The sequence below is a fragment of the Poecilia reticulata genome, chromosome 6 (assembly GCF_904066995.2).
Source record: "Poecilia reticulata chromosome 6, P_reticulata-male-v2, whole genome shotgun sequence".
Classification (NCBI taxonomy): Eukaryota; Metazoa; Chordata; class Actinopteri; order Cyprinodontiformes; family Poeciliidae; genus Poecilia; species Poecilia reticulata.
The window spans coordinates 12,495,599-12,510,650 of NC_088835.1; the positions used below are offsets into that span (position 1 = coordinate 12,495,599).

Genomic DNA, 15,052 nt, shown 5'->3' on the forward strand with positions numbered 1-15,052 from the left:
GGTTACGGCATTTTCACAATGCTGCAGAACACTCCCGCAAAGTGCCAAAACACTGTAACTGCACTGCAGCCACACTACAAAAATCGCTTAACATCACTGTAGCATCTCTTTAACCATCTTGCAACACTGAAACAGCTACGTAACAACTTCAAAACAATGATGCAAGAAATGTAATAACACCCATAATAAAATGTTACATTAAAATAAAAAATAACATCAACCGAAAAAATAAAACTGGAAAAACTTTGCAACACTTCAGCACTGTAAGCTTGATGTAACAACACTTTGTCAATGCTGCATCAATACTGCAAAATTTGCATAACAGCACTGGAAAAATACTGCAGCAACTATTTATCAACTGACAATGTTACATTAACTCCACAGTTGATAAACAATATCAAGAAAGGAACAAATCTGCAACAAAAATGCAACACTGTAAACACGCTATACCATAACTGCACAGATCGTATACCAGCACTATAACGCTACAACAACACTGCGGCATCCCTGCAGCTGTTCCGAAGCAACACGGCAGCAAAACTGCAAAAAGGTCCTAACACTTTAAGAATGCAGCACTAATGCTGCACAAATAACGCAACACTGTAAAAACACTGCAACAACTCTAAAACACTGAATCAACAAAGCAACAGCAATGAAAATGCTGTAAAAACACTGAAATAGCTCTGCAACCACTCCTTAGCAACGTCACATTGGCACGGCAAAAATGCTCCAGTAGAACGGTAGCAACCCTGAAAAAACACTGTGAAACCACTGCAACAATACTGTAAGCTTACTCTAACAAAAAATTTACCATGCTGTGTTATTTCTACAACAAAGCCATGATAACACTGTAACAACTCAGCAAAGCTACTACAATAATGCCACAATAGTATGCGACACTAATAGGAAAACAATCTACAACACATTGTATCACCTTGCAATTTTCCCTGGAACAACACTGTAAAAATGATGTAACACTACAAAAACACTTTACCAATTATAAAACAAATGATGGAAATGCACAACAGCAAAACTGTAATGACACCACACTCCTGCACATAGGAGTTGTAAAAGTACATTTAGCAGAAGTACATCACATCTGTTATGTGAAAAGGCTTGGCTCACATGTTTGGTTTGTTGTTTGTCGTTGCGCTTCTGATGTATGTTACGTTGATAGCTGTTATATTGCATGTTATTGTGAATCCTTTGTTCTGGTGTGTCTGTGACGATTATATTAATGTGGGTTTATGTGGTATTTTTCTGCTGTGTCACACTGTGAGTCTGTTTGAAATACCATTGTATTACTAACTCTTGTGTGTGATTGTGAATCTGTAGTGTGTTATTCTTGATTTGTTGTCTGCTATTAAGTCTATGTTGTGATATTAGAAGTCTGATTTGTGATATGTCGAGAGTGCTGTGTTTTATTCTGTCTACCTTGTGTTATAGTAAGTCTGTTGTGAGTCATTGCGTCTCTGTTGTGTGAGTCTGTTTTGTCCTAGGCCCTTACCCTACTCTCTGCGCATGCGCTTCAGGCCGCTGCAGAGCCGGAAGTTGAGCAGTGATTTAGCCCCACAGACAGCTAGCAGCGGAAAGATTTAGCGAGTTCACAAAACTTATTTTTTAGGCAGAAAAAGTTCTTTTCAAAGGAACCTCGGAGCTCATAGCGACCCACTACGGACTCCTGATGGATTGTGACCGGTTCTGGTCCTTTATTTCCCGTGAAGAGGAGCGTTAGCGGCCTTTGAAAGAAGTTGTGATTGTTTTTTGGCGCTCCAGCAGCGAACGCTAGCTGCTAACTGCTAACGCTTTCTGGACGGACAGAACCGAGCTGCTGGAGATCCAAAAGACTCGGACAGAACATAGCTCCTTCTCCGCCATCCGGAGGTCCAGAAGGTTCGGATGCTGGAAGTCCTTCCGCTGACTTACCCCGGTGAGTTTGAACTAAAGTACCCTAATTTCACTAGCTATTGCTAAGAAGCTGCTGCTTACTAGCTGCCATTACAGAAACATCTCTGGGAAGTTTCATCTGCGTGACCAGAATCCCTCAAACTAACCTAGCTTTGTGTACTGGTCCCACCTGGCCAGCAAAGGCTAGTGAGGCTACTTAATGGTACCTAAACACGGAACATATCGTGTATTTGCACCGACAAAACCAATTATAGAAAAAAAAATCCGAACACCCCCACTGATAAATAACCTGTCAGTGACTCAAAGCTGCTGGCTGATTGATTGATTTACTGACTGATTGATCCATAGGTGATGGATCAATCAGGCGTTGGTGCAATGTCTCGGTGACCTGGTCAACTACCTGAAACTACAAACAGCTGCACCTTTTTAATTCAAAATCCTGACTTTATTTATGTAATCAATAATCTATGATCAAATCAGATGCTATGGATTTGGGTCCAATATTTAAAACGAGAGCGTATCAGTCAGTTAAAGGGGGGGAGTAATATTATTTTTTTTGTTTTTGAGTTGATTTATATAATTGTTTACAGGTTTTTGACGAATTGTAAATACTTTTTATGTGATATTTGCAGGAGAAAATAATTAGAAAGAAACTTAAATATGATTACAATTTAGATTCTATTTATAATCACACATGCTTTTGCATTTTGCAATAAAGATGCATGATGATGGTTGTGCAAACTAACATCATGCAGTATAGGTCATATACTGCTGTGTAACAGGTATTGAAGTTGTATTATTTTTAAATTGAATATTATTGCAGTTAATCCCTGAATGTAAATTAAACTGTTTCACATTTTTTATGGACTGTAGATTTTAAGCATTTGCTCGGAAATGTTATGTGCTGATGTATTTAGGTACTTGAACATTAATTGGCACACATTCGCTTATTTTCAGGTGACTCAGACGTGGTTTTGTTGAAAACTTAGTAAGCCCTGATTATGTCGCTAATAGGAATGAATGAGATGGATAATAATTACACCATGGGTGTGTTTAAGTTATTATTGAGAGTTCTTGAAAACTGAAACGATGCAATGGTAAATTAAAGGCTGCTTTTGAGGGGGCGACACCGCCGGTAGCATAATGGCAAATCTAGTGACTGGAGCTCAACCTGCAGCCGCAGACTGACTCATACTGACAGAGCTACCGTAAGTCAGATGCTTTCTGTAGATGTGACTAAAGTCGATTAGCCTTAAATGCTGTGTACACTTGAAATAATCAATGGAACCGAAAGATTTGAAGGAGGAGCCTGTAGGGAGTTTCCCTAAGGTCTTCCATGACAGACATTTATCACACGCTCTCATGCAGGTGAGACAGGGAAGTGGAAGACATCAGCTCAAAATTCGATCTTTTTATTTGAGAAGTTTGTCAGAATTAATTAACAAATGTTTCGAATTGAGTTTTTGTAGTTTTAGTTTTAATTATTAAATTGTTATAACAAGAGCTAAATGTTGGTTGTCTGCTCAGGTTTGTAGGACTAATTTAAAGCTAGGTTCAGGACGCAGGGTCATATTGATTATGAGGTGACGCCTGATCACTGGATAAAGGGAAACTTGTGCCTGTTAAAGTAAGTATTCTTTTCCTCCAGGAAAATGATGGCCACTAATCTGTGGATCTCAGTAACTAAAATCTGTGTCAGCAGAGAGAAGAGCACTGGGAAAGTAAATCCAAGAAGTTGGATTTATCAAGAGTTTGAATGCATTGCACGTGAGATAAGACGAGCACAAAGCACTCAGTTTACAGGGACTCTGATGTGAATGCCCTCAGCTGATGTGTAGGGTCAGAGAAGAAATGTGAGTTATTAGTAATCAATATTGTTATATCAAATTCAGCAAAAGTATTACAAATTCACATTTTCTTAATATTATGCTGCCCTACAACCTACCAAATATTGGATCCAATTGTGATTGTGATGTTGCTCAGATTCACATTTCAATGCTAATTGCAATCTTAAAATGTTGTGCAGCTCTAGTTTACATGTGCATCAGTTTGTTTGTAGGTTTTGGTGGTTGTCGTTTCAGTGCTGCTCTTTGACAGAAGTCATCGACTAAGCTGGTGAAAAAGGAACAAGAAAGTCTTTGATCAGAATGAGTGAAAATGTATTCACGTTCTTGTTGTCTCTGCTCTGTTTGAGAGCTGCAGAACTTAAAGATGCTGTTAAAATATTCATCCTATCTGGGTAAACAGACATGAACTAGGACACACTGCATCAGAGCTGTGAGGAAGACTGTCCCTTGTTAAGATGAAATGAATAATCTTCATTTCGGTTTTGCTTTCTCTTAGATATACACGGAAAACATAGTCTGTTTGACCAGATTCATTTTAGATTGGCACATGTCTCCAGTCTAAAATCCATCCATGGATGTTGCTTTTGAAGCAATGTAAGAATAAAATTAAGCGTCACATTACTGGTGAAACTGGCTCAGATCATAAACTCCCTGCGTGTCTGTCACTTAGGGATAAATATGCACATTTTCAGGCCGGTGTCTTGTTTTAAAAACCTACTCAAGAACATGTTGTGAAACTTCTCAAATTTTACTTCGGAGGAGATTCTGCATCAGTTTGTAACGAGATGGGAGAAATTAACAGGCTGAATTTGTTTTTATCGCAGCAGCTCTGCGTCTGCTACTTCTCTATCTGATCTAAACTCTGGCTGGCCAGAAAGCCATTTTGACATCTCACTATTCCACCAGTAAACCACCAGGTCTTCCAGTAAAAGTTTGATGCTCCCTGTGGGTTTCTAAAGAAAATCATTCTTTGTTTTTGAATGCACGCCCCTAGCAGTTCTTGTATACAGATGATCGAAATTCTGCTTTATTCTGCTCCTATTAACAAACACCAACTGATTAAACACCTGACAGACTTATGGAAGGAGTGAAAAACAGCACTTTAGTCAGGATTTCTAAACGGCAGCTGACGTGTTCAATAACCCTACAGAGTTTATGAGTTGCAAACAGTGTTTCATTCAGGATTTATTTGTGAATTATCACTGCAGTCCCGTTCAGTTGATTTCTGATAGATTTATAAACATGATTTATAAACATTAAAAACCCCAACAATGATTGTGCTGTATTTAGTATGTGGTGTTGATATTAAACGGCAGTAAGATTAAATGTTGTTCCAGATTTGATTCACCTTTTTAATTTATGCTGAAACTCAACATAAATGTTGTTGGCTTGCATGCGGAATTTGCAGCATTTTTTTTTTGTCTTGGTCTCTGACAAGATTTATTCTTAAAAGGCTTTCTGAAAATGGACAGAACTGAATTATAAGAAAAAGAATCGGACTGGGTGAGGAATGTCCCATTACTGAAACAATTCTGTCCCGGTTTGATGCGCAGAGCTGCTGTTCCTCCCTGCAGACCCACGAAAGCTCTGATGATGGAAGCAGAGCTGCTGGAGGCTGGATCTAGGTGAGTTCCCTAGCAGCATGACGCTCAGATTGGCCTCTCAGGTTCCCCACTAAAGGCTTCCTCTGTTCCAGACGTCAGATGGTGCTCTGAAGAAGCCATGGGTAGCTGCTTAAGCTGTCCAGAGAAAGAGTCAGTTCCAGATAATCATCAGAGTAAATTCAAGGTGAGTTCCTGCCTCTACCTGCCCGCCTCCCCGCCCACGCCCTCACTTACTCACTAATGACCGTCCCACGGTCTTATTTCACAACCCGCGGTTCCTTCTCTCCTGTTCTACCAGTGAGAGCCAGACATGTTTAAGCTGTTCTCATTATTAGGTGGATAGAGCAGGTGAGTCACCTGGAGCTGATTCGTTAATGGAGCGGCGTTATAAATCGGTTTTCCTGCATTAACAGCTGATTAGCGCAAAGGAAGTAGCTGTGACAAGTCATGTTGAACCAGCAAACATGGAGTTACTTCAGTTCTGCTCCTGACATCCGATGTTCTTCGTCTGTGGATGATTTAGCGTGTTTGACGCCTTTGGAGTTCAGACGATCTTTACACAAGCTGCAGCTTAGAGCCGTTGACCCCGATGGTTCACACAGGCTGCTTTTGAGCTACCTCAGCATTTATATTTTGGATTTGAATTAGTAACCAATATTCTTCGCATGGTGTCCCTCTACTTTCATTTACGTCCCTCAGATGACTGTGAAAGTGTTTGGTGATGGAAAAAAATTAACTTTTAAAAAGTTTGAGATTCCTCAACCTTTTTAAAGTTACTCAACCTTTTAGAAACAAATTTTTATTTGCTATATTTTTGGGTTTAAACAATGAAACTGATGGACAAAGGTTACATCATCGCTAATGTGTCAAAGGTGGAGTCCCTTTCAGATTGTAGTTCTGTATAGGACCGGACGATATGGCTGAAAAACTTATCATGACATAAGCATTTCATATCGGTCAAGATCTGTAATTATTGATTAGTTTTTTGTTTTGAATATGTGAAATGCTGCCAGACGGTTGGCATAATCTCTGCTGTTGTTTCTCTGCAGTTTTCTCTCCCTGCCATTGCTTAAGTGGTTTTAGAGACAGCAGTGAAACCTGAAACTGCTGCTGCACAAGTTACTTAACAGGTTGTTGCTAGGTAACCGAGGAGTGAGTTAGTTGATGCCACCTTACTTAGTCTTGAGAGATTGAGCAGCTAAAGCCTACCCTCTGCCTACATTTGCCAGAAAGCTGTGCGGTTCTGGATTGGAGTTCAGTGAATATTCAATATATTTAGTGCTCCATCAGATGCATCATCTATTGATATTGAACATGTGTCTCATCGCAAGATATATTTTTATTGATTTATTGTCCAGCCCTCTGCGAACATGCAACCAAAAACTCCCTTTGTACATTGCCTCATCGTTCACGTTACACAAGTCAAACCCCTGGTTTAAACTTCAGCAGCTCCGATACAACAACTTGCAAAGAAAGTGTTGACCGCCATTTCTGCCAAACCTCATCTTTTATCTGAGCTCAAACATATTCAGTGAATCAGATACAGGTCAGGGTTTCAGTTCTGTTGATCAACATAGTTTCCACTTTTGACAGGAACTGGAGTATCAGGCTCTGGTTTGTCTGGGTGCGTTGACTGTAAGCCTCCCACCTGTCTCACTGCCTTCTGTGTTGGGACCAATCAGATGTGTAGTCAGAGCCAGACATGATGGGATTGTGATGTGATGTGCTTCAGGCAGACAGGCCTCTTTTATAATTTCAGATTGTTCAGGAACACCTTACATGTCAGGGACTCTCTGAACACTCGTCTCATGACTTTACCATGCACACTGCAGACGCTTTGAAAACAATCGGATGCTTATCTGTATTTAGCACCATAAATAGAAGTGTCACAAATTAGATTTTTTTTGTGTGTGTCTAAAGATCAGAATTGGACCTTTTAGACTGCCATGAGAAAGTCTGATATGGACAAAAAAAAAACTCTGATTTGGATCGCTTTTGCCTGCTGTGTTAATGTATTCGATAGCCATTGAGTCATTTAATATGAACTGGTGTCAGCTCAAAAAGCTTCAACGGATTTTCTCCTTCATGTTCAGATGACATATCCTCAAAACAAAATAAATACAACTATCTGATGTGGAGTTCTGCAACAAATCAACATGATAATCACATTTTCTTTGTGTTTGTTTCTGTTACATCGCTGGATGCTAGAACTGCTCAGCTTTGTAAAGTTACAACCTTGCATGTGTTTTTCCACTGCCAGGTGATCAATGTGGACGACGATGGGAACGAGCTGGGCTCAGGCGTGATGGAGCTGACCGAATCCGAGCTCGTCCTCCACACACATCGCCGTGACGACGTCAGGTGGCCCTACCTGTGCCTGCGGCGCTACGGCTATGACTCCAACCTGTTCTCCTTCGAGAGCGGCCGTCGCTGCCAGACCGGCCAAGGTGCGTCTGTCAGATAAACCAATCAGAACAAACCTGTCTCAGTCGGTTTCTTTTACATGTGAAAATTTGTACTGTGCAGAAGAATCTTATGGTTCTGTGTTTTGTAGAAAGTCTTGTATCTGTTTTACTTGACATAAAGATGATTCCAGATGTTTAGGGGTTTCTTTAGACGCAGGAGGTCTAAAGAAGGAACAGAGGTCCCGCAGTAGAGTTAGGAAAGACTCGTATTGTCTCAAAGAGCTACACTAACATTTCAGAGTGACATGTTGCCCCCTACTGCCCAATCATAGCAATTAGAGACAACCCAACCAAGGACTTTTGATGTTCAACATTGTTTTAAAAGCTTAAATATCTAAAGATGCTGTTCACTTTTGATTCTGAGTGTTTATACTAAAAGTTTCATTGTTCATCATTTTCCTTAAGTGAGATGAGATGGCACCTGTAGCATCACTAGCTATCAAAGTTTCCAAACACTCTGTAGTACAAAGTGTTGGAGATCCAGTAGCACAAAATAAACAATGTTCAGGTATCCAGTTAACCTGATGTTGCTGCTGAAGCTCTTCACTTTGTGCTCCGGTGAGCTCCAGAGTTTTTTCTTACTGTAATAATCCAACATGACTTCCCCAAACTTGAAATGTTCTTACAAAACACAGCCATATCCTATCAGTTGCATTCTCCTTTTCAATCTTTCTAAATGATGAGGAGGAGCAGAGAGCTCTGTCACGACAAGCTCCACCCTTTTGGTTACACTTTTATCAGTTTCCTCATCAAAAAAGTACACCTAATATATTTGGTGTATAATTTTCTTAAATTATCTTTCTATGGACCTATTTGTGTCTTTAATACAGCTGATGATGATTTGAAACATCCGATTATATAAAACCACTATTTTATTCTCGCAGCATGTTTGGATGAATAGCAGTGGTGGAAATCTGATTTGATTACATTATGATGTGATTGCAGACTAATTATTGACACACCCCAACAAATACATCAGAGCAATTTGTACCTCCAGCTCTTAGAAAATGTTTTTTTTGGATCTCCGCATCTTCCAAATTAGCTGGCAGCTGATTTTTGCTCCACATTGGAGCTGTGGGAGGAGGCGACGAGAAAACCTGGGAAAGAATGTTGAAGTGGAAAATGTTGAGGTTAAAGTTGCACTGTGTCTCTCCTCGTACACGCTCTCAGGACCACGGGCTGCTCAGGGTTAGGAAGGGGTCGGTAAGTCTCAGACCAGATGGGGGTGATCGGTATTGATTATGCTGTGAATACACAGGGATCAATAATTGTGCTTGTGCCGTGTCCCCCACACCTGTGTGTTTCCTGTCTTTTCCCTCCACCTTGTCTCTCAGGTGTAGAGACCAACTTCACATCATCTGTCAGTTGTCTTATTGTTGCTCAGTTGTCATATGGATCTTTAGGTTGTCCTCCTGTCTGACCACTTGGAGTGTTGGGCTAAGGGATTTGATTCATGTCAAACTATAAACTGGAGTTTAGATGGTGACAATAGGAAGATCAACAGAATCCATTTCCCAGCTGCTTTCTACGGACTTGAACAGGTTCTGTTCGGTCTCATATAGGAAGGCGGGTGTGGATTACCACATGGATTCTTGTTATATGTTCCTATGAGCTCCAGTCAGCTAACCAATCATCTCAAAGCTCCTACTCTTCCTGTTCTTTGTCTCCTCCAGTTAAACGCAGACATGTGTGTGTTGTGATTTCTGTTTCTCCACCCTCTGTGGTGAAATCACCGTCTCATTTTCTGCTATCTTTCTGTGCCTGCAGGTATATTTGCCTTCAAGTGCTCTCGAGCTGAAGAGATCTTCAACATGCTGCAGGAGGTGATGCACAATCACAGCATCAGTGTGGTGGAAGAGGCAGTGCTGGACCCCAACCAGCAGGGGGCGCTCACACCCGCAGGTGCGCACATCCACCAACTGTAATCTGATAAGTCCTGTAATCAGGAAATGACTACTTCTGCTTTTGCATGTCAGAGGTCATATGGTACTGTTAAACGGGTGTGGTGTTGTCTTTTGGCTGCAGCTCTGGGTTACTCGGTACCTACGGTGCCCAATGGGGTGAGTCGGCTGCCCTCAGTGGGAGAGACACCGTCTCACCCATCCACCCGTCACCCATCTGTGGCCAGCACCCGGCTGCCGTCTGTGGGAGAGGAGTCCACACACCCGCTGCTTGTGGCTGACGAGGCGGTAAGATGAGTGCCTATTAACATTCACTTCAGACAGAACCTGAAGTTCTCCTTTTTCTTGCGAGAAGTGGACCTGATATGGTTGATGCTGATGCCGCTGCTTTCTGTGTTGCAGGTGCACACCTATGTGAACACCACGGGGCTCCTGGAGGACCAGCCCAGCCCGCTCACTGTCGTCACCCCCCTGGAGAGCCCCACCTCACCACAGTCTCAGTGTCCTCCAACCCCGCCGCCTCCTCCCAGGGCCCGTGTGGAGCCCGTGCCCCCCGCGCCCCAGCCGGAGCCCCAGGTTCTGCTGGAGCCTCAGGGGGTGCGCTTTGTGCTCGGCCCCACACCTGTTCAGAAGCAGCAGATGGAGAAAAAGAGGCAACAGGAGCTGCAGGAGGCCGCCGAGCTCCAAGAGACTAACGGCCCCATCCCAACCCCTACCCTGGCAGAGCCACCAACCCCGCACTCCAATGGGTCCTCCTCCAACCCCGCCACGGCTCCCCGTCGCCACCGCCCGCCTCCCCTAACCCCCGACTTGCAGAATGTCAACAACTCAGCCCAGCGGCGCACGGCTCTGCTGGACTATGAAAACCTTCCGGCATTGCCGCCGGTTTGGGAGGCGAGGAAGCCGAGCGCCGAGGAGGAGGAGAGCGCTGACGGCGGTCTGAAAACACCGTCGCTCAACGGATACAACCACCACACCACCCACAGCCTTCTGCAGCACTCCTATTCCCACCCGCTGTCCGCTGTCCTCGAGCCCTCGCACAACTACGTCAACACAGAGAACGTGACTGCGCCGCTCAGCGCGCACCGGCCCGACACGGCCCGCCGACGCACCGACGGTCCGACCATTTTTAACTTCGACTTCCGCCGGCCGCCGCTGCCGGGCCACATGGAGCCACCTAAAACTCTGAACTACATTGAGGTGGAAATGGACAGCGGCGGTGGCGGCGGACACAAGGGTACATCGGACGGCAGCAACCCCCACACGCCTCGCACCCCCACCTCCCCGCTGCCCCCGACCACGCCAACACGGCGCACCGAGATGTACGCTCTCATCGATATTGAGCGCACCGCCGCCATGTCTAGCCTGCAGAAAGCACGGCCGCGAGACGACGGCACGTCTCGCAAGACGAGACACAACAGCACGGAGCTTCCCACTAAGAGTGCCGCATGACTTTCTGCGGTAGGCACGGAGCCGTGCATGGACTCCACTCAGACAGGAGCTGTCCACCTGAGGAGGTGGACTGGTACTATAGCAGATGTAATACCTCTGATGATCATGATGTAACAAACTGCTTTCATTATATGGTACACGTCAGTATTACTGAACAAACATTCCAGTTATCCTTTTGTACGAGTCACTGTGCTGCTGTAAGATGACACATGTACAGTAGATCTGACAATAAATGTCTGCTTTTATTTGTACTCGCTTTCGAGCGCCTCGCCTCTTCTATCACCATCGTCATTTTCACACACTAATTGAGTTTATTTGTATAGCACAATTCAACAAAAAAGCAGTTCAAAGTACTTTACATCATAAAAACACAAAAATCGACAATTAAAACATTACATTTTTCTAAGTGCCATCGTTAAACATCAAAATGTTGGTCAGTGTTTCATTTATAATGTTTCAAAAGCAACTAAGCAGGTGGGTTTTTAGTCTAGATCTTAAGAAACTCAGTATTTCAGCTGTTTTACAATTTTCTGGATGTTTGTTCCTGATTTGTGGTGTATAGAAACTGAAATGCTCCTTCTCCATATTTGGTTCTGGGGATGAAGATCAGACCAGAACCAGAAGACCAGCATCGTGGTCCCACATCTTTCATCCTTTGACCTCACAACATCATCGCACATCTTCACACTGCAGCATTATCACAGCAATGTGTTATGTACAGTGATGGCATAGTTATTTTTGAAAAAGTAATTTTAATCGGATTACTGATTACTCCTTGAAAAAGTAAGTTACATTAAAAGTTAACATTTTTACGTTGACCAGATGTTGACAATAATGTTCCACCACCTGTGAAAAATACAATGAGCTTTGCCAAAAGTTAATTGCAATTTATGCAAGATGGTAACATCAACTATGCGTCTGTACTTATAACATTGAACTGAAGGGGAGATTGTTTGTTACAACAGTACAAAAAAAACTTTTGTAATTTTTGCATGTTTTTGTGTGTTACATTATTATCTGGAACCCCCCCTCCCTGTCCCAGCCTCCAGATTCTGCGTATACGGCCCTGCGTTTGCTGTCACAGCGCAGTTCACAGCGCTCCTCCTGCGGCTCCTCAACTCAGATGGCCCGCTGCACAGATTTGACAATTAACGATTATAATGGTGTTTAGTTGTGCAACTCTACATACACATTAATTCACGAGGATCCGGAACGCGAAGCTCGACGTCGTTCACAACAAATATATTAATTTGACATGAAAACACAGCGGGACGGATCACCCGGAAAATGATGGACGGGAAGAGCCTGACTAAAACTAACTGGTTGTCAGACAAATTCTGGGGCTTATTATATGTCTCTGCTTATTTCAAAACCCAATCACATTCAAAAACAAGCCCAAAAAAGCGCAGCCCGCGACTCATTAAATTTGCAAGTGACTTTAGAAAAACCACCCCCTAAACTGCTTATAATAATCGGACTTGGCGACAGAAACTCAAAATAGTTTTTTCAGCAACAAAATGCGCATCTCTCTCCTCCCTTCATTGTTGTCACGGCGATCAGCTGCTGCTGTCGCATAGGAAGAACGGTGTTCTGACTATCTGTATACTACCTCGTCAGATGTCCCTACCATAGCACAGATAGATAGCCACGTCTATCTGTCGGTGCTACGCGTCTAAAACTTCTACCGTGATGTGTACAAGCCGAAAACTACAGCAGGTTGTGTTAATGTTAAATGTATCATTGAATAACATTTTCTGATGTGACGAGACTGAAGTGGAAGCTTAGGAGTTATGTTTAGCATGGCACTGGAACATTTTATACATGTACACGACAAAACCACAAACACTTCCTTCATCAGAATATCCTATCCGTTTGAAATGAAAAGTCATAATCGTTTTATGAGAGCAACAATGGGCGTCTCCATGAATGAACTGCCTTTACAGCACTGAATTCTCTTTGACCTGCTTCAACATAAATATTTACAACCTGGCACAAACAAATTATTCCACCTTAGCTCACTTCTAGCACACAAATAATGATAGCAGCACTATTCTGTAAGTGCTGCTAGCTTACTCAAATTAACAAATATTTGATTTATTTCAAACAGGTTTTTAAAAACAAGCAATATGTAGGACAGAAAAAAAAATCATACACACATAACCAACAAAATAATTGGCTTTCCACTCCTTTTCTGATTGAAAAGGAGTAGGAAGAACATGTATTTTATCCCATCTTTTTCTCATTGCTTACAGTGCCTTAATTATCAAAAAAAAAATTTGTTATAATATTTATGTTCCTCTTCGATATGCAGTGCTAAAGACCAACAAATAAACTATAATACATAGACAAAATGGTCACAAACTAACTCATAAGACAAGAAAAATCTACGGATATATAATAGTAGTAATAATTTAAATAACAATCGGACATACAGCCATAGAATAATTACCAACTCCTTGCCAATGTACGCAGATAAATTCTTTTTAATTTGTGTTTAACCATTACACTCTGGGATAAACGGATGATTTTCCCTAGCTATTGTGGACTTCTACAATACACATGTTACAATAACTGAATTACTAATTTCAGAGTTGTACAGGAAAAAGGTAGAACTTTGTTACTGAACTTATGTAGATTTTTTAAAATTAAAAACACTTTAATGTTCCAAGATCTGCAGACTTGAAATCAAATTAATAAATTGTGTGAAAAATAAAGTTGCCCCCAATGTCTATCTATAAAGTTTAACATTCAGTGTTATCATGGCTGTTTAATGCCATCCGGGATGTTAAACTTGATCTCCTATGTTTAGCATTTAATATCCAGGATATTTAAAGTTGTCCCTGATTTTTTATTTAATCAAGGACCATGCTTAACATTATCCTTGAGGTCTAACATTATTGCCAATGTTTATCAGATTTCAAATTTCATCTCCAGAAAAGTTTCCTTTTGTGTTAAACATTGGAGATAAAGTAAAACATTCCAGATACATACCAGATACATTCCAGAAGGACAATGTCTTAATATTGTCCTTCAATGCACTGGAGATAAAATTAAATTTTGGGACAACATTAAACATCCTGGACAACTTTAAACACTGGAGATAACTGGGAGAAATGTTTAGTTTCTAACTAAACATTTAGTTAGAAACTAAATGTTTAGTTAGAAACTAGTTAGTTGTTTAGTTAGTTAGAAATGATTTAGTTTCATTTCTAACTAAATGAAACTAAATGTTTCATTTAGTTAGAAACATTTAGTTTCTAACTAAATGTTTCTAACTAAACATTTAGTTAGAAACTAAACATTTTGAAACTGAAAAGTTGAGTTAGAAACTAAGCCTTTTGTTTTCTCAGTTGCTTTTCTCTCCATACAAGCTACACCTGGTTAAGCGTTGATTAGCTGTGGCTGCTTCCTGGAAAAGGGAATTGGCTGACATGATGCTGCCATCACCTAACCGTTCTCCCTCTCCTTTTCATTTCCATGAACATGAAAAGTTCTCCTGGATCAGTTGACCTGTTGTTGTGTCTCTGCTCTGTCTTCTCTCACCTCCAGTCGGTCATGGCAGATGGCTGCTGGAGGTTTCTTCCTGGCAGAGGGGAGTTCTTCTTCTCCACTGTCGCTACATGCATGCTCTGTATGAGGGACTGCTGTAAAGTCAACAACTCAACACAAGCGACTTACTGTCGCCCCCTGCTGGTCAGAGGGAGTGAATGCTGTAGTAATGACTCCGTACAATCTGCTGGGTTTCGTTTGGTACAAACTTTTTAAACTACTTTTGGATGAACCTTCAGGAAGACAAAATGAATCATCATCATCATCATCATTATTATTATTATTATTATTATTATTATTATTATTATTATTATTATTATTGAATG

General features: G+C 41.6%; 1 protein-coding gene across 2 annotated transcripts; it reads left to right on the plus strand.

Moving 5' to 3' along the window:
* The first annotated feature begins 9 nt into the window (after positions 1–9).
* frs2b (fibroblast growth factor receptor substrate 2b) lies at positions 10–11,433 on the plus strand. Of its 2 annotated transcripts, XM_008411816.2 has the most exons (7): positions 10–1,930; positions 5,309–5,380; positions 5,452–5,543; positions 7,620–7,806; positions 9,592–9,726; positions 9,850–10,013; positions 10,128–11,433. In XM_008411816.2, the coding sequence occupies exons 3-7, from the start codon at positions 5,478–5,480 to the stop codon at positions 11,175–11,177; spliced, it is 1,602 nt and encodes a 533-aa protein (XP_008410038.1). In that variant the 5' UTR covers positions 10–1,930; positions 5,309–5,380; positions 5,452–5,477; the 3' UTR covers positions 11,178–11,433. The 2 variants fall into 2 exon arrangements, with proteins under 2 accessions (XP_008410038.1, XP_017160930.1); XM_017305441.2 differs by lacking the exons at positions 10–1,930; positions 5,309–5,380; positions 5,452–5,543 and adding an exon at positions 8,995–9,027 and having other exon boundaries at positions 7,735–7,806.
* The last annotated feature ends 3,619 nt before the right edge of the window (positions 11,434–15,052 follow it).